This window comes from Procambarus clarkii, chromosome 76 (genome assembly GCF_040958095.1).
Source record: "Procambarus clarkii isolate CNS0578487 chromosome 76, FALCON_Pclarkii_2.0, whole genome shotgun sequence".
Lineage (NCBI taxonomy): Eukaryota > Metazoa > Arthropoda > Malacostraca > Decapoda > Cambaridae > Procambarus > Procambarus clarkii.
Window position 1 is genome coordinate 21,762,381 of NC_091225.1, and position 23,080 is coordinate 21,785,460.

Sequence of the window (23,080 nt, forward strand, 5' to 3'; positions counted from 1 at the left end):
CCCCCCTCCCTTGGAGAAAGGGGGGGGGCAGACTTGAAGATAAACTTGAGACGATGCTAATTATACAAGTTGGCTGAACTTTGTGTTGTGTGGGTGTCCGTTCCCGCCATGTCCGCTGACCTGCCGACTCCTGCGGCCTCTGCTGACTCCGCTGACTCTGCGGCCTCTGCTGACTCCGCTGACTCTGCTGAATCTGATCATTGTAGGAAATGTTATGATGTTTACCTCTCCATGTTTGGGGAATGTTAGCTTGTTGAATAACATTTATGTTATTCACGGTATAATTTGTGAATGTATGTGTGTGGGTGGTGTGTTTTTGTTCGTGTTGTTTCGTCTCGGGGGTTAATTTATCACGGAAACTGTTGTTGTTGTTGATGTAATTTGTGATTGTTGATATGGTGGCTGTGGTGGGTATGTGGGCCTGCTGCAGGCCGCTCCAAGCAACAGCCTGGTGGACCAAACTCTCACAAGTCAAGCCTGGCCTCGGGCCGGGCCTGGTGGGGAGTAGAAGAACTCCCAGAACCCCCATCAACCAGGTACTACCCGGATTGATGGCTTAGAAAAACGGGTCTGTGGATCGGATTCTAGATAATGCCATCATCATGACCTTTGGAGGACTTCTGGATGCGGTCTTATTGCAAATGACACAGACGGCAGAGATATTGCCCTGGGAGGCTGGTGGTGCCCTGGGAGGCTGGTGGTGCCCTGGGAGGCTGGTGGTGGTCTGGGAGGCTGGTGGTGGTCTGGGAGGCTGGTGGTGGTCTGGGAGGCTGGTGGTGGTCTGGGAGGCTGGTGGTGCCCTGGGAGGCTGGTGGTGGTCTGGGAGGCTGGTGGTGGTCTGGGAGGCTGGTGGTGGTCTGGGAGGCTGGTGGTGCCCTGGGAGGCTGGTGGTGGTCTGGGAGGCTGGTGGTGGTCTGGGAGGCTGGTGGTGGTCTGGGAGGCTGGTGGTGGTCTGGGAGGCTGGTGGTGCCCTGGGAGGCTGGTGGTGGTCTGGGAGGCTGGTGGTGGTGGTGGTCTGGGAGGCTGGTGGTGGTCTGGGAGGCTGGTGGTGGTCTGGGAGGCTGGTGGTGGTCTGGGAGGCTGGTGGTGCCCTGGGAGGCTGGTGGTGGTCTGGGAGGCTGGAGGTGGTCTGGGAGGCTGGTGGTGGTCTGGGAGGCTGGTGGTGGTGGTGCCCTGGGAGGCTGGTGGTGGTCTGGGAGGCTGGTGGTGCCCTGGGAGGCTGGTGGTGGTCTGGGAGGCTGGTGGTGCCCTGGGAGGCTGGTGGTGGTCTGGGAGGCTGGTGGTGGTCTGGGAGGCAGGTGGTGCCCTGGGAGGCTGGTGGTGCCCTGGGAGGCTGGTGGTGCCCTGGGAGGCTGGTGGTGCCCTGGGAGGCTGGTGGTGCCCTGGGAGGCTGGTGGTGGTGGTGGTCTGGGAGGCTGGTGGTGGTGGTGGTCTGGGAGGCTGGTGGTGCCCTGGGAGGCTGGTGGTGCCCTGGGAGGCTGGTGGTGGTCTGGGAGGCTGGTGGTGGTCTGGGAGGCTGGTGGTGGTGGTGGTCTGGGAGGCTGGTGGTGGTGGTGGTCTGGGAGGCTGGTGGTGGTCTGGGAGGCTGGTGGTGGTCTGGGAGGCTGGTGGTGCCCTGGGAGGCTGGTGGTGCCCTGGGAGGCTGGTGGTGCCCTGGGAGGCTGGTGGTGCCCTGGGAGGCTGGTGGTGGTCTGGGAGGCTGGTGGTGGTCTGGGAGGCTGGTGGTGGTCTGGGAGGCTGGTGGTGGTCTGGGAGGTTGGTGGTGGTCTGGGAGGCTGGTGGTGGTCTGGGAGGCTGGTGGTGGTCTGGGAGGCTGGTGGTGCCCTGGGAGGCTGGTGGTGGTCTGGGAGGCAGGTGGTGGTCTGGGAGGCTGGTGGTGGTCTGGGAGGCTGGTGGTGGTCTGGGAGGCTGGTGGTGCCCTGGGAGGCTGGTGGTGGTCTGGGAGGCTGGTGGTGGTCTGGGAGGCTGGTGGTGGTCTGGGAGGCTGGTGGTGGTCTGGGAGGCTGGTGGTGCCCTGGGAGGCTGGTGGGGCCCTGGGAGGCTGGTGGTGCCCTGGGAGGCTGGTGGTGCCCTGGGAGGCTGGTGGTGCCCTGGGAGGCTGGTGGTGCCCTGGGAGGCTGGTGGTGCCCTGGGAGGCTGGTGGTGCCCTGGGAGGCTGGTGGTGGTCTGGGAGGCTGGTGGTGGTCTGGGAGGCTGGTGGTGGTCTGGGAGGCTGGTGGTGGTCTGGGAGGCTGGTGGTGGTCTGGGAGGCTGGTGGTGCCCTGGGAGGCTGGTGGTGGTCTGGGAGGCTGGTGGGGCCCTGGGAGGCTGGTGGTGGTCTGGGAGGCTGGTGGTGGTCTGGGAGGCTGGTGGTGGTCTGGGAGGCTGGTGGTGCCCTGGGAGGCTGGTGGTGGTCTGGGAGGCTGGTGGTGGTCTGGGAGGCTGGTGGTGCCCTGGGAGGCTGGTGGTGGTCTGGGAGGCTGGTGGTGCCCTGGGAGGCTGGTGGTGCCCTGGGAGGCTGGTGGTGCCCTGGGAGGCTGGTGGTGCCCTGGGAGGCTGGTGGTGCCCTGGGAGGCTGGTGGTGCCCTGGGAGGCTGGTGGTGGTCTGGGAGGCTGGTGGTGGTCTGGGAGGCTGGTGGTGGTCTGGGAGGCTGGTGGTGGTCTGGGAGGCTGGTGGTGGTCTGGGAGGCTGGTGGTGGTCTGGGAGGCTGATGGTGCCCTGGGAGGCTGGTGGTGCCCTGGGAGGCTGGTGGTGGTCTGGGAGGCTGGTGGTGCCCTGGGAGGCTGGTGGTGGTCTGGGAGGCTGGTGGTGCCCTGGGAGGCTGGTGGTGGTCTGGGAGGCTGGTGGGGCCCTGGGAGGCTGGTGGTGGTCTGGGAGGCTGGTGGTGCCCTGGGAGGCTGGTGGTGCCCTGGGAGGCTGGTGGTGCCCTGGGAGGCTGGTGGTGCCCTGGGAGGCTGGTGGTGCCCTGGGAGGCTGGTGGTGGTCTGGGAGGCTGGTGGTGGTCTGGGAGGCTGGTGGTGGTCTGGGAGTCTGGTGGTGCCCTGGGAGGCTGGTGGTGGTCTGGGAGGCTGGTGGTGCCCTGGGAGGCTGGTGGTGGTCTGGGAGGCTGGTGGTGCCCTGGGAGGCTGGTGGTGGTCTGGGAGGCTGGTGGTGCCCTGGGAGGCTGGTGGTGCCCTGGGAGGCTGGTGGTGGTCTGGGAGGCTGGTGGTGGTCTGGGAGGCTGGTGGTGCCCTGGGAGGCTGGTGGTGCCCTGGGAGGCTGGTGGTTCCCTGGGAGGCTGGTGGTGGTCTGGGAGGCTGGTGGTGGTCTGGGAGGCTGGTGGTGCCCTGGGAGGCTGGTGGTGCCCTGGGAGGCTGGTGGTGGTCTGGGAGGCTGGTGGGGCCCTGGGAGGCTGGTGGTGGTCTGGGAGGCTGGTGGTGGTCTGGGAGGCTGGTGGTGCCCTGGGAGGCTGGTGGTGCCCTGGGAGGCTGGTGGTGGTCTGGGAGGCTGGTGGTGCCCTGGGAGGCTGGTGGTGCCCTGGGAGGCTGGTGGTGGTCTGGGAGGCTGGTGGTGGTCTGGGAGGCTGGTGGTGGTCTGGGAGGCTGGTGGTGGTCTGGGAGGCTGGTGGTGGTCTGGGAGGCTGGTGGTGCCCTGGGAGGCTGGTGGTGCCCTGGGAGGCTGGTGGTGCCCTGGGAGGCTGGTGGTGCCCTGGGAGGCAGGTGGTGCCCTGGGAGGCAGGTGGTGGCCCTGGGAGGCAGGTGGTGGCCCTGGGAGGCAGGTGGTGCCCTGGGAGGCAGGTGGTGCCCTGGGAGGCAGGTGGTGCCCTGGGAGGCAGGTGGTGGCCCTGGGAGGCAGGTGGTGGCCCTGGGAGGCAGGTGGTGCCCTTGGGAGGCAGGTGGTGCCCTGGGAGGCAGGTGGTGGCCCTGGGAGGCAGGTGGTGGCCCTGGGAGGCAGGTGGTGGCCCTGGGAGGCTGGTGGTGGCCCTGGGAGGCAGGTGGTGGCCCTGGGAGGCAGGTGGTGGCCCTGGGAGGCTGGTGGTGGCCCTGGGAGGCAGGTGGTGGCCCTGGGAGGCAGGTGGTGCCCTGGGAGGCAGGTGGTGCCCTGGGAGGCAGGTGGTGCCCTGGGAGGCTGGTGGTGCCCTGGGAGGCAGGTGGTGCCCTGGGAGGCTGGTGGTTGTGCCCTGGGAGGCTGGTGGTGCCCTGGGAGGCAGGTGGTGCCCAGGGAGGCTGGTGGTGCCCTGGGAGGCAGGTGGTGGTGCCCTGGGAGGCTGGTGGTTGTGCCCTGGGAGGCTGGTGGTTGTGCCCTGGGAGGCTGGTGGTTGTGCCCTGGGAGGCTGGTGGTTGTGCCCTGGGAGGCTGGTGGTTGTGCCCTGGGAGGCTGGTGGTGCCCTGGGAGGCAGGTGGTTGTGCCCTGGGAGGCTGGTGGTGCCCTGGGAGGCAGGTGGTTGTGCCCTGGGAGGCTGGTGGTGCCCTGGGAAGCAAAAGCTGAAAACATTTGCCTTAGGAACCTTCAGCGGGGTAATGGAGGGTCAGTCGTAATGGATCAGTAAATGAAATATGACTAGCAATTTCCGTAGCTTGTGGGACGGGATGTTGCGGAGGGTGACAGAGGACGGGGAGGGGTGACAGAGGACGGGAAAGGGGCGACAGAGGACGGGAAAGGGGCGACAGGGGACGGGAAAGGGGCGACAGGGGACGGGAAAGGGGCGACAGGGGACGGGAAAGGGGCGACAGGGGACGGGAAAGGGGCGACAGAGGACGGGAAAGGGGCGACAGGGGACGGGAAAGGGGCGACAGAGGACGGGAAAGGGGCGACAGAGGACGGGAAAGGGGCGACAGAGGACGGGAAAGGGGCGACAGAGTTCGGGACAGGGGCGACAGGGGACGGGCAAGGAGCGACAGAGGACGGGGAGGGCGTTGCGCGCGCGTCCTGGAAGTCCATCACCAGCGACTACGCTCATCTTACAACCAGCAAATATCATAACGTATGTGTGTGTTTACATCCAAACTGGACATGACGCTGCAGGGCGACCTTGGCAAACTCTAGAAGCTAGTATATAAATGGCATTTGGAATCCAATCCAGATGTGTGTAAGGTAATATTACGATGGGAAAGGGTGATTTGGGGCCTTTAGGAAGCTCCAACTTGAGCGGCAGGTAAGCACAGGCAACAATTAGAGAATGAGACATGTTTTGAAGCACAAAAGCAAATCTGAGAGAGTACAAACGTTTGCAACTACTGGTAAAATTGCGAGGGCTTAGCTAAGAGATCAGGTTAAGGCTTTTCAGCCTCACAATCTTAGAAAAGAGATGAGATATGATCACTATATGAAAGATATTGAGGAAAATACACAAGGTGGACAGTAGGCAACACGTCCTTTATTTTGAGAATCAATGTCCCCGAAGCTCCCAGTCACTGACCAGGCCTCCTGTTTGGTGGTCTGGGCAATCAGACTATGAGACGCCACTGCTCGCAGTCTGACGTACTGACACCACTTAAAATATCAGACTGATAGTGTGGTTCATTAGGACTCTATTTGAAGTATTTATCAAGTTCCTTCTTGAGCGCCGAAAAAAGATATCTAATAGTTATACACCATACATGTAGAAAGTGTGGTCAAAAATCTTCGGCCCTCGATGTTGATAGTTCTCTCTCAGCGTACCTATTGCATCTCGGCTTTTCAGTGGGGCTATTTTGCACTTCCTGCCATGTTTCCTGGTTTGGCAAGGAGTTATTTACTTGTGGCGATTTGGAACCAGTCCCTCTATTTCTATACATTTTAAGTGATCGCTATAATGTTGACGTTTTATTGAATAGATTCGGTTAGGTCACGCTATCTAGTGATGGAGTATAACTTGTCAAGCACAAAACTAAATTGGAGAAGGTTTAGACGCATGCCACCTGAGTAGTACCCGAGCTGAGGGGTATGAGCAACGAGGAGAGACTACGGGAACTAAACTTCACGTCACTGGAAGACGGAAGAGTTAGAGGAGATATGATCACCACATAAAAGGTTCTCAGAGGTATTGTGGAAAATACTGGAGGGCCAGATCTGCACAGTAAAATAACAACATACTGGAGTGAACGATATGGTTGAAAATGCAGAATAGAACCAGTGAAGAGCAGAGGTGCCATAGGCACAATCAGAGAACACTGTATAAACATCAGAAGTCCGCGGTTGTTCAACGTCCTCCCAGCGAGCATCAGAAATATTGCCGGAACAACCGTGGACATCTTCAAGAGAAAACTAGACTTTTCTAAAAGAAGTTCCGGACCAACCGGGCTGTGGTAGTTATGTGGGCCTGCGGGCCGCTCCAAGCAACAGCCTGTTGGATCAAATTCTCACAAATCAAGCCTGGCCTCGGGCCGGGCTTGGGGAGTAGAAGAACCCCATCAACCAACAAGGTATCAACCAGGTAGAGCAGATAAAGACAGTTTATCTAGCACAAGGTGCATACCCGCTAGGGGACACAGGTGAAAACTGAGTACACAAATGAATTATAGAGACGTTAGAAAGAACTTTTTTAGTGTCAGAGTAGTTAATAAATGGAATGCATATGGCAGTGTTATGGTGGAGGCTGACTCCATACAGTGTTTCAGATTTACATATGATAGAGCCAAGCAGGCTCAGGCGTCTGTACACCGATTGATTGACAGTTGAGAGGCGGGACCAAAGAGCCGAAGCTCAACCCCTGGCTCTGACACACGCACTAGGGTTAAGGAGTGAAGGGGTTGGGAGCTCAACATGGTTTCTGTGTCTTAGGAGATAGGAAACGAGACCTATCTGTCTTGAGATATCTTGAGATGATTTCGGGGCTTTAGTGTCCCCGCGGCCCGGTCCTCGACCAGGCCTCCACCCCCAGGAAGCAGCCCGTGACAGCTGACTAACACCCAGGTACCTATTTTACTGCTAGGTAACAGGGGCATAGGGTGAAAGAAACTCTGCCCCATTGTTTCTCGCCGGCGCCTGGGATCGAACCCGGGACCACAGGATCACAAGTCCAGTGTGCTGTCCGCTCGGCCGACAGGCTCCATAGTTGGAGGTCATAGTATGACCTGATCATAGTTGAAATACGCACGCAATTAATAGACTGTCTGGGTTGAATTCAAATTGAAATAAGTTTATTGAGGTATAAATACTCACAAAGGGATGCAATATACATTTCTTCTGTTAGTGAGGCCAGCCATCCTCCAGCAAAACCATTGTCAAATTTTAGTAAAGAGGAAATCTATCCTTAAAGTAAAAATAATAAGCATTATTAGAAAAATAATTAAAAAAATAATAGAACGGTGAAAGATTAACACGATTAAAATAAAGATAAATAAAACTTAGGTAAAATGGATATAGAGATACTGTGTTACATTATAAAAATAATAACAGAACAGAACAGTCAGTAAGGGTCAAGCGAGAGACCATAAGAGTCAAGTGAGAACGCGAGATGAAGGAATAAAAGAAAACGGGTAGGCGTGAAGCACAGACTATTGAGACAATAACACAAACGTTGTTACCTCTCCCGGTAACGCAAACGTTGTTGCCTCTCCCGGTAACGCAAACGTTGTTGCGAAATGAACACCTTGCAAGACAGAGCAGCTGTACACTTCCCACTCACAGACGAAGGGGAAGGATTTGAGATAATCTCTCTCTCTAAGCTTAGTTTAAAATTCCCGGAGAGCATTTTACTCATGAACCCCAAGACGCAACAACCAGAATTAAAATAAATCTAAAATGTGAAGAGTTAATTGCAAATAAGCAGATGGGAGAAGGGGAAGAAACGAGGGGTCTAAAGGGAAGTATTAAAGAGACGAAGCAAATGAAAGATGAAGGGAGGTAAATCAGGGTACAAAGAAGCTTTGAAGGAGGCCTGGTCGACGACCGGGCCGCGGGGACGCTAAGCCCCGGAAGCACCTCAAGGTAAGGAAGGTAAATAGAGGCCAAGAGGAGAAAGAGGAGTAAACTAATTAAAACGCCGTGGAGAGGAAATAGAGGGGTATTGTGTGACCTCAACTGGGTTATAGAGGAGTTGTTGTAGTAGTGAGGTGGAGGGAGAAGTGATCAAGATGATGATACTAAAGATACTAAAGATACTCCATATGTTGTCTCCATCGACAACATATGGAGAAAAGGCCGGGAGAAAAATAAGATATCAGATATCACGTCCCAAATCTACACAGTAAAATAACAACGTACTGGAGTGAACGATATGGAAGAAAATGCAAGATTGAACCAGTGAAGAGCAGAAGTGCCATAGGCACAATCAGAGAACACTGTATAAACATCAGAGGTCCACGGTTGTTCAACGTCCTTCCAGCGAGCATAAGAAATATTGCCGGAACAACCGTGGACATCTTCAAGAGGAAACTAGATTGTTTCCTCCAAGGAGTGCCGGACCAAACGGGCTGTGGTGGGTATGTGGACCTGCTGCGGGCCGCTCCAAGCAACAGTCTGGTGGACCAAACTCTCACAAGTCAAGCCTGGCTTCGGGCCGGGCTTGAAGACTAGAAGAACTCCCAGAACCCCATCAAGCAGGTATCACAGAAATCACAATAGCGTGATGCATCAAATGAACAAATCCACAAGGGCCGTGACGAGGATCTTCGTCACGGCCCTTGTGGCTTTGTTCATAAGCAAGGTCTACCTGTAGCATATACCAGAAGAGGGTTTCGGGTCTTTCTAAACCCCGAGCCCGGCCTTGAGGGCACTAAGAGATAAGTACAAGGGAAACCGTTCCTAATCTTGTCTATACGACTCTTAGACTGAAAACGTTCTCTCTGACGTGTGTGTGACTCTTCTGTATTTCCAGTTTCCAGTTATCGTATTTCCAGTTATCGTATTTCCAGTTTCCAGTTATCGTATTTCCAGTTTCCAGTTATCGTATTTCCAGTTATCGTATTTCCAGTTTCCAGTTATCGTATTTCCAGTTTCCAGTTATCGTATTTCCAGTTTCCAGTTATCGTATTTCCAGTTTCCAGTTATCTTCTCTCGTTCTGCTGTTCCTTAATTTGAACATTGCTTCGATATCTACTTTTTGAATTCCGCTTAGTATTCTTCAAGTTTTTCTTCATAGTTTTCTTGAAGTTTTCTTCAAGAAGTGTCGGACCAACCGGGCTGTGGTGGATATGTAGGTCTGTGGGCCGCTCCAAGGAACAGTCTGTTGGGCCAAATTCTCACAAGTCAAGCCTGGCCTCGGGCAGGGCTTGGGAAGTAGAACTACTACCGGAACCCTATCCAGGTCCAATCCAGGTATCTTGTACGTCGTTATCATGTCTGCCCTGGGAGGGAGGCAGGAGAGGAGGGAGGAACAGTTGGAACGGTAATAGGAGACACGGAACATAACAGGGTGAAGGAAAGGAGGGAATGGAAGAAGGGAGGAAGAGAAGAAAAAGAAGAGAGGGATGAGATGGATAGAGAAAGAAAGGGGGGGAATGGGTAGGGAAAGATAACGGAGGAGGGAGGCAAAGGAGGAGAGAGAGAGGGAGACAACTCCACAGGAACACCTCGAAATATGAGTTGCTGCTGAAGGGCGTCAAGGGTACACAAAGACGCCCGCCCGCCACGCTCCCTTCCTGCACCCTCCCTCCCTTCCCTCTCTCCCTTCCCGTCACTACTCCACCTCCCTTCTTCCCTCTCCACTTCCCTTCTTCCTTATCCACCTTCCTTCTTCCCTCTCCACCTCCCTTCTTCCCTCTCCACCTCCCTTCTTCCCTCTGCACTTCCCTTCTTCCCTCTCAACCTCAATTCTTCCCTCTCCACCTCCCCTCTCCACCTCCCCTCGCCACCTCCCCTCGCCACCTCCCCTCGCCACCTCCCCTCGCCACCTCCCCTCGCCACCTCCCCTCTCCACCTCCCCTCTCCACCTCCCCTCTCCCCCTCCCTCCCTCCCTCCCTTTCTCTCCGGTCTTCCATGTCCCCTCTCCCGTCTTCCCCCTTTCCAGTCTCCACCTCTCCCGTCTCCACCTCCCCCTCTCCCGTCTCCACCTCCCCCTCTCCCGTCTCCACCTCCCCCTCTCCCGTCTCCACCTCCCCCTCTCCCGTCTCCACCTCCCCCTCTCCCGTCTCCACCTCCCCCTCTCCCGTCTCCACCTCCCCCTCTCCCGTCTCCACCTCCCCCTCTCCCGTCTCCACCTCCCCCTCTCCCGTCTCCACCTCCCCCTCTCCCGTCTCCACCTCCCCCTCTCCCGTCTCCACCTCCCGTCTCCACCTCCCGTCTCCACCTCCCGTCTCCACCTCCCGTCTCCACCTCCCGTCTCCACCACCCCTCTCCCGTCTCCACCTCCCCTCTCCCGTCTCCACCTCCCGTCTCCCGTCTCCACCTCCCGTCTCCACCTCCCGTCTCCACCACCCCTCTCCCGTCTCCACCACCCCTCTCCCGTCTCCACCACCCCTCTCCCGTCTCCACCACCCCTCTCCCGTCTCCACCACCCCTCTCCCGTCTCCACCTCCCCCTCTCCCGTCTCCACCACCCCTCTCCCGTCTCCACCTCCCCTCTCCCGTCTCCACCACCCCTCTCCCGTCTCCACCTCCCCCTCTCCCGGTCTTCCACCTCCCCCTCTCCCGTCTCCACCTCCCCCTCTCCCGGTCTTCCACCTCCCCCTCTCCCGGTCTTCCACCTCCCCCTCTCCGGTCTTTCACCTCCCTCCTCCCATCTCCAACTTCCCCTCGCCTCCCCTCTCATCCTCCATCTGGGAATAATCATGTTGGAAGACCTTACTTATCAAGAACACAATAAAGTAGCTGTCGTACCTGCAAGAAAAATTACAGGTTGCATAGCAAGAACTTTCAAACTAGAGATGCCATACCAATGATACTTTGGGACACTACTGCTCTCTAGGGTGAAATATTGCCCCATTCATAACTGGATAAATTGCTGACCTGTAGAGCGTTCAAAGAACTTTCACTGTTAGAAGCCACTCAATAAAACATCTGAAATATTGGGACTGATTAAAAATCCAAAATACTTGTTTTCTAGAGTGCAGGTGGAAGAGAGATAATAATTTACAGAGGGAAAATATTAGAGGGGCTGGTTCCAAATCTGCACAAATCTGGCACCACACGAGACCATGAGGCATGGCAGAATACCCCCGTTGAAAAGCAGAGGTGCAACAGGTACTCTGAGAGAGAACTCTTATCAACATCAGAGGCCGGAGACTGTTCAACACGCTTCCACTACACATAAGGGACATAACTGGCCGACCCCTCACAGTGTTCAAGAGAGAACTGGATAAACACCTCCAAAGGATACCTGATCAACCAGGCTGTGATTCATACATCAGGCTGCGAGCAGCCGCGTCCAACAGCCTGGTGGAGGCCTGGTCGGGGACCGGGCCTCGGGGACGTTGATCCTTGGAATCATTGCAAGGCAAACAAATGTAAGGAGAGCGTGAAAATAACATACTTTTCCTCAGAAATGAGTTAATTGCATAACAAAAAGAAAAAATATATATTACTGCGATGTTGTTATTTCATCCAGTCTCTATAGATGTACTGTCATTTTAGGAGTATGGGTTCTCAGCATCACAGTACTGTTCATTATTACCAAGCTTAGCAGTTTCATTGGGTGGAGGCTTCATCTGTGTAAGTCCTCAGTTCACATTTGAAGGCCCCAAGTTGAATTTCAGGATAGGCCAGAAAGTTTGGTGCATTTCCTTTCAACTAACACATCTGTTCTCCCAGCAGTAAATATGTACCCAGGAGTTAGAAATATAATAATAAAATTTTCCCTTTTGTTTTGTTATTCACAATACAAAATACAGTATACAGAATCATGTATAATAATACACTAGTACCACACTCCAGCAGTACTCCACAAGAGCACTTATTGATTCATAAGACCAGTTGTACAGTGTTGTTCTTGTACCACCATACTCTAGTAGTAATCCACAACAACCCAAACCTCCACTTCCAAGATGAGATGTACAGTGTTCCTTGTTTATCTTCCTGCATAAAAATTGGCATCACAGTTGCAACACAATTCCAGTTCTCTGTTTGACTATGATGCAACATTATATATGCAAGACAAGTGCTCACTAAACTCACCTTTACACTTTAAGGACATGACTTTGTTGGGTTTTAATCTGTCTATTTAATTTATTTATTTAATAACTTCTCATTTGGTAGTCACTGATCAAGTAAACTTGTCCTCCTCACTGGCTACATAGACCTAACTACAGGTAAAATATAAAGTTTTTGTCTAGTAAATACAAAATACTTTTTAAGAATATCACCCATTTCTTTGCTCCTTATCAGTTACCTAACCTGTCTGTCTTCAAGTGTGTTAAGTGCACTCCAGGATTTAGACACTGATTGTCATCAGTCTCTCTTATCACCACCTGCAGTACAGCATTACCATGATTCATTTTCATTTTCTTTTTACCCATTAGTTTTAAGCTTTAGTCAGTAGTGTTTTTTCCTGCCCGAAACGCTTTGCGTAATAGTGGCTTTAGGCATTGTATGTACTAGCTCTATCTATAAAGCCAACAAACTTTGTAAAATCTCTTTATGTATGTACCTTTGCCTAAATAAAAATTATTATTATTATTATTATTATTATTCACTAAATTTGTATTTTCCTTTGAGCAATAAGGCAAATGCCAGTGTCCCTCAAGAGTCAGCCTCTTGCCTTTGCATTAAGACTACAAGAAAGTCATTAGTTGTCATTTTGTACTCAGACTCCATCAAAGGCTTCCTAACTTCATCCCTGTAAATCTGTCCCTCTGCCAAATTTGTTTGCCTACACCAGGTAACCTTTCATTATCTTCTTTATTACCGTCTTCTTAGACCAATGATCAACCTTAATAATCCCTTGCTCCTACTGTTTTTTAATAACCAAAACTTTTCTCTACAGTATGCCTCAGTAGAGAAGAATGGAGAACATTACATGACGGCAGCAGACTTCGTGCGAAACTATCTTGGGCTGTACACCGAACCCAACTTCAACCCCAACTCCATCACGCTACTGGGAGGAATCCTCGACACCAGCAAGGATGGCCTCATTTCATTTGCCGAGTTCCATGCTTTTGAGGGCCTTTTATGTGTCCCTGATGCGCTCTACAAGACTGCCTTTCAGCTCTTTGATACCAAAGGCACGGGCATGGTTTCCTTCGGTAGGTTGCAAGAATTGCTATTGTTTTAGTTTTATTTTCATTTCTGGAAACAGTGTACTGCTGTTGGTGTGATAATCTGGTAAGGCCATTAGAGGATAAGTAAAAAAATTTTACATGAGGATATAAAAGTTCTGTACAGTTCGGCTTTAGATCCCAAAAGAGTATCAGTGATGTAATTATTAGCTTCTTTGATTTGAACTCCACAGCCCTTGACAAAAATGAGTTCCCAATTGGCCTCTTCATTGAACTGAGAAAGGCTTTTGATACCATAACTCATAATAACGTCCTGCTTAAGCTTCATCATTTTGGAATTCGAGGTGTTACTCTGAACTGTAATTCAATCATATCTCTACAACAGTACTAAGAAGTAGTTATCAATTACATACATAACCTCTTTTACTCTACCATTAAACATGGGAGTGCCACAGGGAGTTATCTTAGGACTTCTCCTATTTCTTTTATGCATAAATGACTTGCCAAATGTTTCAAATGTTCTTAACTTATTCTATTTGTTGATGAGACTACCTCTGTCTTTTCAAACCCCAGTCCACACATACTAAATAATATTGTAAATAACGAATTGCAAAAAGAAAAGTCCACTCGTGGATATCAGCCAACAAATTCACACTAAATTTAGAAAAGACCTACTACATTTTATATGGAAATAAATTGTCGAACCAAATACACCTTCAGATAAACAATGTCAACATCAAAGAGTAAAAATGAGAAAAATTTCCCTGGCCTATTCATAGACATTGGACCTAACTTCAGTACTCACATACAACACATAGCCAAACAAAAAATCTATAAAACTGTTGATATTCTATTAAGAATCAAATATTATGTTCCCCACTCTGCTCTTCTTACACTCCATCACTCTCTAATGGAGTGATGGAGTTTGAATAATTTATCTAATTCGCAATATCTGTACATGGGTTCAACCATTGCAAACTACCTCAAGCCCATAATCACCCAGCAAAAATCATCTATCAGAACTATAACAAATTCTATCTTCCGACAACACACAGCCCATCACTTTAAATCCCTAAACATGCTAAATATACAGTACATTCACTCCACGCAATCTCTTGTGCTATTTACACTTACAAAACCTTATTCCTAAAGTATAATCCTCTTTTGAAACTTCCAAGATAGATGTACTAGAACCAATGAGCATCACACGAGAAATAAATCTCTTTAATATTCCTAGAGGGATACTAAGTCTTTGTAAACATGCCATGCAAATAAAAAGGACCTAATGTATGGAACTCACTTCTTAACAATAATAATAAATAATAATAATATGTGTACAAAGAACCTAGGAAGGAAGTATAATTGTAAGTGCAGGGGTTGTACATGAAATGAAATCACTACTATGCAGAGCATTTTGGGCAAAACTTAGAATAACTCTGATAAAAGCAAGTTAACATGTATGAGATATTCAAGAAATACTGTATAACAATATAAAGGTGATAAGTACGACAAGCAGACTACTGCATTATCGAACCGTTAGTTTTAGCAACAGTTCAGAAATATTTTTTTAAGTTATTAATAACAGCAAGGATATACAAAAGTGAATTTTAGAAAGCAACCAGAACATAAACTAACATGGAATAAATTAGAAAATGCTAAGGTTTAACAGGGTAAACACTTAATAATAAACACGTATGATAACATACAGTATATGACTTAAATAAGAAATTTAGCAAAAATAAATACAGTGGAACCTCGAATAACAAATTTATTCCGTTCCAGTGCCGTGGTCGTCATGTGAAACTGACGTCATTCACAACGAATTTTCCCATTTAAAATAATGGAAATCAAATTCATCCATTCCACCACCGAAAAATATCAATATGATATTCGATGTTTTAAATAATAGAGCATCCTACCTTACATACACTGAACAAACCTTTATGACATTTTTTTTCTTCAAATTTGTTCAATTTGTTTTTTTCATTTTTTATAGCAAAAGGTTCGTTCAGTGTTTGTCAGGTAGGCTGCTCCATGTTTCTTAAAAAAAAAAAAGAAGAATTTTGAAAAACAGAACAAATATCAAAAAGGTTCGTTTGGTGTTCGCTGCTCCACGTTTCTTAAATAAAAAAAAAACAATAAAAAAAACAGTTGAAACAATTTGAAAAACAGACAAATGCCATATAGGTTCGTTCAGTGTTTGTCGGGTAGGCTGCTCCATTATGACAATATTTCTGTTTCAAATGTGTTCCATTTGTTTTGTATGTTTCATTTCTCAATAATGAAGCAGCCTACCCGACAAACACTGATTGAACCTATATGGCATTTGTCCATTTTTCAAATTGTTTCAACTGTTTTTTTTTTTTTTTCATTTTTTTTTAAGAAACATGGAGCAGCCTACCTGGAAAAACACCAAATGAACCTTTTTTGACATTTCTTTTTTTTTTTAATTTCATTTCATTTTTCTACAAAAAATTAATGCTTTGCAACATCCCAGCATCAATAGCATCTTTAATCAAAGAAAAATAATTGATTTGCATCGTCGGAGATGTCCGAGAATGTGCGAGAAGCAGCGTGACCCCACCATGTGTTGATGTTATTCAAACGAGCGCTCGCCTAACGAGGCGAATTGTCGGCGATCAAGGCGCTTGTTACCCAAATTGCTCGCCATTTGAGGCGGTCGTCACTCGAGGTTCTACTGTACATTAATTTGATGACTCGTAATGATGAAAGGCATGGATTTTTAATAAATATGTTTTGAAATTTGTTAAAAGATATTATGTAGATATATCTTAGTAACTATTAATCTGGTTGGAAGACGTACAGTTTTTAATTATATTTGGGAGGTCATTCCACAGTTTGGGGACCTTGCATAGCGTTTCTGCTTTGGTCACGTTTCACTTCAGGAATATCAAAAAGATAATTTGTTTCTTGTGTGATGTCCATGGGAACTGTTACAGCCCTTTAGGAAGCACAGAAGGCCAGGATTAGCAATGCAGTTCGATGTTTTATAGATATAGAGAATGCTTGAAAGTATGTGCAGTGACACTATATTTAACATGTTCAAAGATTTCAGTAAAGGTGCCCAGTGTTGTCTGGGACTGCAGTTTGTTCCAATTGGTGATTTATGTTGAATAATTAGAGGCCAGAGATAATTTAGAGTTGTAGATCCCCAGGCACAGATACCATAGGTGAAATATGGATAAATGAGGAAATAATAGTGTAACCAAGACAGGGTAAGGTTCGTAATATTTGATTTTGGAGAGAGTGCCAACTGTCTTAAGAAACTCTTTTTGTAATACTGTGCAGGATATTTTGTACATGGCAATGGAAATTCAGCTTGTTGTATATGTGAAGAACAAGGAATTTCTTATCTGCTCTGCTCATAATTTGGGTATTATTAATTCTTAGGTTAATTTGATAGTTAGACTTGTTACCAAACAGTAGGTAAAACATTTTAGTGATGTTAACGGTAATTGTGTTAGCAGTTTGCCACAAATGGAGTTTTTTCATTCGGTATTCACTGTGTCACTTAGAATAATGGGTTAGCATGAGAGAAAATGAAGTTTGTATCATCAGCAAATAGAATTGGCTTCAGGTGTAGAGTGGCATTTGGAAGATCGTTGATGTAGATAACATCAACGGAGGGTTTATTGGGTAATTTATTGGGTGGTTATATATAGGAGCTGCCTTGTATGGACCAATAGGCCTTCTGCAATTACCTTTTTTTCTTATGTTCTTATATGATAAAGCTGATTGGACCGAGCATACTACTGTGTGGAATGCCCAATATTAATTGGCAAAGTGAGAGAAGTAGCATTATTCACAAAAACAAACAGGTACCTGTCACTGAGGTAAGACTGCAAATATTGAGGGTATTGAAGGGAGTGCACTGTGTTTCCATAGTGTTGGAATATGAGAGAGAGGTTACTGTAGCAGAGGTGTCAAAAGCCTTACGCAGGTTATTTTCACACATCAACAATTTACCTGTGGGATAACCTGTAGGATACTCATTTTTGTCAAGAGTGGTATGTATCAGGTCATGCATATTAATTAAAGAATCATTGGTGCTTTTATGGGATCTGAAGCCATATTGACCATATTGTGTTTATCTAGGAAGGAATAGTTATTATTGTATATTAGTTTTCAAATATTAAGGACAAAGTTGGCAGGATTGATATTGGTCTAAAATTTAGGATTTTCACAAGATCACTACTCTTATGGACTGGGATGACTTTAGCCATTTTAAGAAAATCTGGGAAACTAATTAAAAATTTGTCTAACCAATTCTTTATTCAAAAGTAGAAAATGAAGTACTGTAGCTAATATCATCATAGTATCCTCTACGTACCGGTATCCTCTATCCTACCGGGCACCTGACAGCTGGGTGGACAGCGCTTCGGATTCGTAGTCCTGAGGTTCCGGGTTCGATCCCCGGTGGAGATGGAGACAAATGGGCAAAATGTTTCTTTCACCCTGATGCACTTCACTTCACTTAGTTCACTTAGCAGTAAATAGGTACCTGGGAGTTAGACAGCTGCTACAGGCTGCTTCCTGGGGGGGTGTGTAACAGAAGGAGGCCTGGTCAAGGACCGGGCCACGGGGACGCTAAGCCCCGAAATTATCTCAAGATAACCTCAAGATAACCTTGTTCTACTATCTCAATCAGTATATTACAGTGTAGAAATGCAGCTTCATCAGTATAATTTTTATCACTGTATGATGAGGTGGTTATTATGTGAATTTAAGTTTTTTGTTACAATGTACCAATCATTACATTTATTTGTTAGCTTAAGGACCTGCTCGAAATGCTGTGCGTGCTAGTGGCTTTACAAGAATGCACCGCTTGATTACCAACATAAGTATTTTTACAACCCATTGTACCTTCTCCGCCATATCAATCTACCCTGGCTTTGCGCCCTGGAGAGGCCACTCCAGACCGACAACCAGAGTGCAACTCCATAGTCTCCTGAGACTGACGGATGCCTACTACCATACCTTCTTGTTATATAAATAAGTAGATAAAATAAATTTTACTTTTAAAATCAAAATTTGATAATTTGAAGCAATTATTATTTTATTTGTAATTAAAAATTCTAATTTAAAATGGAGGAATATTACCTTTAGTTTGCTTTAATCATGACAGCTGGTTAAAAGAGAGAGATAACATCATAGGATATTTTCACAAAAATAATAGCTGAAGCAAAATTAACATGGACAACTGCAGTATAAGACCTACAGCTTTAATGTACTGTATCTGTTTATGTATAAGTATAAGTTATGTATAAGTTTATGTATAAGGTTTTGGTCTGTGTATGTGAGAATAAATATGCAGTAATAGCATTATCATTTCTGTATAAACACAGTTTTAAAAAGATGACCAAACCACACACTAGAAGATGAAGAGATGGTGACATTTCGGTCTGTCCTGGAACACAATCGACTTGATAATGGTCCAGGACAGACTAAAACGTCGTTGTCTCTTCCCCTTTTGGTGAGTGGTTTGGTTATCATATCTTCAGCCATGTTATTGTGACTCATCATCTGCACAGTTCAAAAAATATCACATCGAAAATGCATTTACGAGAGATTTTTGTGTTAGTGTGAAGTTGGATTTGAAGTTTTAATCGTCATACTTAGTGATAGAACAAAACAACAACAATCTGTTTTTCCCTACTGTTAAATAATCCCTCCCTGAATATGTAACCATTGTGTCTTCTTGTTGCAGACGAGTTCGTTGAGGTGATCAAACAGACAATCCTTCATCAGAAAGTACCGTTTGACTTTGACAGTGAATTTGTAAAGATGTACTTTGGGAAAGAAAGGAAACGCGTCATCAGCTATGCAGAATTCTGTCAGTTCCTTCATGTAAGTTATTTGGTTAGAGTGAGTGAGTGAGTGAGAAAGTGAGAGAGTGAGTGAGTGAGAGAGTGATTGGGAAGACAGAGAGGGGGGGAGAGAAAGAGAGGGGTTTACCTTATTTATTTTATATTTTATTAATTTTTTTTATTTATTTATTTTTTATTTTTTTTTGGGGGGGGGGGCCCCATTGGCTGCCCAGAGCAATATAGGCTGATATGTAATTATTAGCTTTCTGGCATCAGGCAAAGTGCATGGAGTTTTTGCCTACCAGGGACTACGAGTCAGAACCTGGCCCCCTCAGAGAGGCACGAGGAGGAATAGCCTATAGAAACCCCCATGTGATTGGGAGCATTCTATTTCTGCCATCGACCGGGTCTGGCACCCAGAAAGATAGGCGCCCCAAAACAAACCCCTATTCTGGTGAAAATGTTGCTACCGAAAGCCGAACGAGTGGACAGAACTCCCCAACAAAAATTAGCAAACGAGCATGACATAATCACATTGAGGCACCGCTCTTTGCACAACCTTCCCATCTCCCCAGGAAGGGAGAAAGAGAAGCCACAGACCCTCGTGCTGGCGATTCAACCGGCAGTTCTTGGCTGATGTGATACTGGCTGGTCAGGTGCCTCTGGCTCCAGTTTTTGTTTTCTGTTCCTGTACCTTGTGGCATGGTCTGCCACTACAGGTTGTGTGTGGGTCAGGAGTATTATTCTACGGTACTCGGGCTGCATGCGCCTAGGGTTTCCTTCCTTAGGTGCCCTGTAAATGCTACCCTTGAGGAAGTATGTGGCCCCTCGGGGCTTGGGGCCACCTTCCACAAGTCACCTTGAGGCCTACCTCTGCTGTGTCTTTTACTGTTCGGTACTTGGCTGCCCTTGGAGTCGGCAGGGTTTTTTTGTTTTCCTTGTTTGTCTCTTGGTAGGAGGTAGTTTTCATCACTGGTAGGGGTGCGGGGTACTGCACAGCTAGTTTTCACCTATTGTAGCGGCTGACTTTGTTCCGCCTGGGTACGTTGTCCTCTTGCGGGGGTTTTCTTTTGTTTTTGTTTCCTGCCTGGTGGGGAGTCTGCCTTTGGTTGGTTGCCCCCTTTCTACAATACGGGGGGGGGCCTGTCTTTGGTTGGCTACCCCCTTTCTACAATTGAGGGGGGAGGCCTTTCTCTAGACATCTCTGTGTTGTTGGTGATACCCCCTGCTAGGCCCCCATGAGTGAACATGTCCCGGGGGTTCAGCTTTAGGGGTTCAGCTTTAGAAGTTTGCTTGGTAGTTTTGGGCGCCAGTTTGCAATACCCTGCCTGGGCTTCCCCTTAGCGTGATACCAAGACTAAGGGCCCTGGGAAACCCCACGGGGACTCCGTGGTCCGATGGATGCGACCCTTGATTTCCCTCTTGCTTTGTGCAAGGTTGATGGTTGCTCTGTCCCCTTATGACAATCACCGGTGGGTGACAATCACCGGTGGTGCCTCTGCCATTCTGTCTGTGGGTCGGTGATTCTTTTAACCCAGAGTTGTGCGACGTTTGTTCTTTGTACATACTCCAGTTCACCCAAGCTAGGGTGAGGGTACAGGCAGCAGAGGTGTTGCATGCTCGGTTTAGGTTGCTGCAGTGTGATAGGTTCGTTGCTTCCCCAGATGCCCCGAGACTGCCCCGATTTGGTTATAGGACCCGGACTTTGGGGTGGGAGTCGCTTCGACATTGGTTCTGTCCGCCCCTCCTTGTCCTTGCCCTTCAGTGGTTCATTCGATTCCCCCTCCCCCCCCTCTCCCCTTTGCTGCTGGCTCTGAAACGTCTGAGGATTTTGGAGGCGGATTTTTTTTTTCTCATCCTCATATCGGACATAGACCAGAACACAACCTATAGCACTGTATCATCCTTTGCAGATGACACTAGGATTTTCATGAGAGTTGGCAACATAGAGGACACGGCAAACCTCCAATCAGATGTAGATCAGGTCTTTCTATGGGCTACAGAAAATAATATGGTGTTTAATGAAGATAAGTTCCAGCTCATGCGCTACGGAAAAATTGAAAATATAAAAACAGAAACCACGTACAAAACTCAGGCAAATCATAACATAGAACGAAAAGGCAATGTAAAGGATCTGGGTGTACTCATGTCGGAAGACCTTACCTTTAAAGAACACAATAAAGTAGCCGTCACAACTGCAAGAAAAATGACAGGTTGGATAACAAGAACTTTTCACACTAGAGATGCTATACCGATGATGATACTTTTCAAAACGCTTGTGCTCTCTAGAGTGGAGTACTGCTGCACAATGACAGCCCCTTTCAAAGCTGGAGAAATTGCTGACCTGGAGAGTGTGCAGAGATCCTTTACTGCTAGAATCCACTCAGTAAACATCTAAATTACTGGGACCGACTAAAATGCCTAAATCTGTACTCCCTTGAGCGCAGGCGGGAGAGATACATAATAATTTACACGTGGAAAATAATTGAGGGGCTGGTCCCAAACCTGCACACAGAAATAACATCACATGAGACCAGAAGACATGGCAGGATGTGCAGAATACCCCCGTTGAAACTCAGAGGTGCAACAGGTACTCTGAGAGAGAACTCTATTAACATCAGAGGCCCGAGACTGTTCAACACGCTTCCACTACACATAAGGGGCATAACTGGCCGACCCCTCACAGTGTTCAAGAGGAGAACTGGATAAGCACCTCCAAAGGATACCTGATCAACCAGGCTGTGACTCATACGTCAGGCTGCGAGCAGCCGCGTCTAACAGCCTGGTTGATCAGTCCAGCAACCAGGAGGCCTGGTCGACGACCGGGCCGCGGGGACACTAAGCCCCGGAAGCACCTCAAGGTAACCTCATGGTAGGCGGGGCAGGGTTTAGTTGGTGTTAAAACTTGGGCGGTCTCGGGGGAGTCCCCTTCCGGGTGGCGGCGAAGGCATTCGAGCCTAGTCCTCCAGCCGGAGCTTCTTGGTCTGACAAGTGGGTCCCCTTTGTTCCTGCTGTTTAGGCTGCTCCTGCCTTTTCTTTTGAGGTGGGGGGGTCTGGAGGATGGCTCAGCCTCAAGTCCCCAGGGTGAGGTTCCTGTAGCGAGGGAGGGGTTGACTTGGGAGCCTTGGGGCCCCGTTAGACCTCACCTGGGTTTTTGTACTGTCGGAGCGAGGCTTTGTGTTACAAGGAGAGGGGTTCTCCTTCTCTCCCTCCTCGTACGAATCTGAATTAGCGTTTACCCCTCCTCGGGTTCGGTTCCATGATCCCGTGGGTTTCTTGGTCCCGTCTTTCCGAAGGTTTTTGGCTTCTCGCACCCCATCACATGTGGTGTGGGAAGCCCTTGCGGCTTACCTCCTGTGCGACCCGGATTATGCTTTCGTGATGGATCCGTGTTCCTTCGTGTATGGTTTTTTGTCTGTACTGGGTTCGTTATAAAGTACCGGAGTCGTCCTGGTTAGCAGACTGCCTGCTCATCTCGTTGGAGGCTTGGCACACTTTCTGTCGGTCCCACGTGCTTGAGTGGAGAGAGGCTCAGACGGCATTGCAGGTTTTCCTGGAGGGTGAATTTGAGCATCTCGATGCATGTTTGTTCACCCATGCCCTTCTGCAGGATGTGGGTGTGATGCAGCTTCATGTGCAGGTTCCTTCCCTTTCAGCTGCCTTGGTTGCGGAGGATTTGCGTACACGTGGCCTGCTGGCTTCGGCCCTGCAATTCTTCTCCCTCCTCGATCTGTCTCGATGGCTTGAGTTGGATATGGAGAAGCTTGGGGCCACCTCTGGGTGCTATTGCCCTCGGCGGTGCGTGCATCGTCTGCATTGTTGAAGCTGTTTGCGTTGCTCCGGCGGGATGCGGTTTTGTTTTTTTTTTTGCTTCTCAACTCGCTTGTCGGCCCAAGCGAGCCGACAAGCGTTGTTTCTTTCTTCTTGGAATCCGCTTGGTCCCCTGGCTCTTAGGTTGGTCTTTGCCTTTTTTGTCTGCTGCTGTTTGCAGAGTCTGCGGTTGTTGCAGTATCTGCAGGCAGCTTCGGCTAGGTTGACATTCTGTGTCCGACTTGTTAGTCTCCGGGTGGCTTGTGGGGGGGGGGGCCTTTCCGGAAGGGTTTGTGCCAGGGCTCGGGGTCTCTTCCCGTCATGGTAGGCCACTGGTGCCAGATTTGGGGCAGGCGCAGCGGTTCTGTCTTTTTCTGGTGCGCGGGAATAGGCGCAGCCTTCGGTTCTGT

At 48.9% G+C, this 23,080-nt stretch overlaps 1 protein-coding gene across 4 annotated transcripts in view; it reads left to right on the forward strand.

Moving 5' to 3' along the window:
- The window catches only part of LOC138357113 (calcium-binding mitochondrial carrier protein Aralar1-like), a 319,526-nt gene extending 300,588 nt beyond the window's left edge, over positions 1–18,938 (forward strand). For all 4 annotated transcript variants that reach the window (XM_069313734.1, XM_069313735.1, XM_069313733.1 and 1 more), the window contains 2 exons: positions 12,801–13,059; positions 18,761–18,938. In XM_069313734.1, the coding sequence (XP_069169835.1) occupies positions 12,801–13,059; positions 18,761–18,930 (429 nt within the window). In that variant the 3' untranslated portion in view covers positions 18,931–18,938. The remainder of the gene's footprint in view (positions 1–12,800; positions 13,060–18,760) is intronic.
- The last annotated feature ends 4,142 nt before the right edge of the window (positions 18,939–23,080 follow it).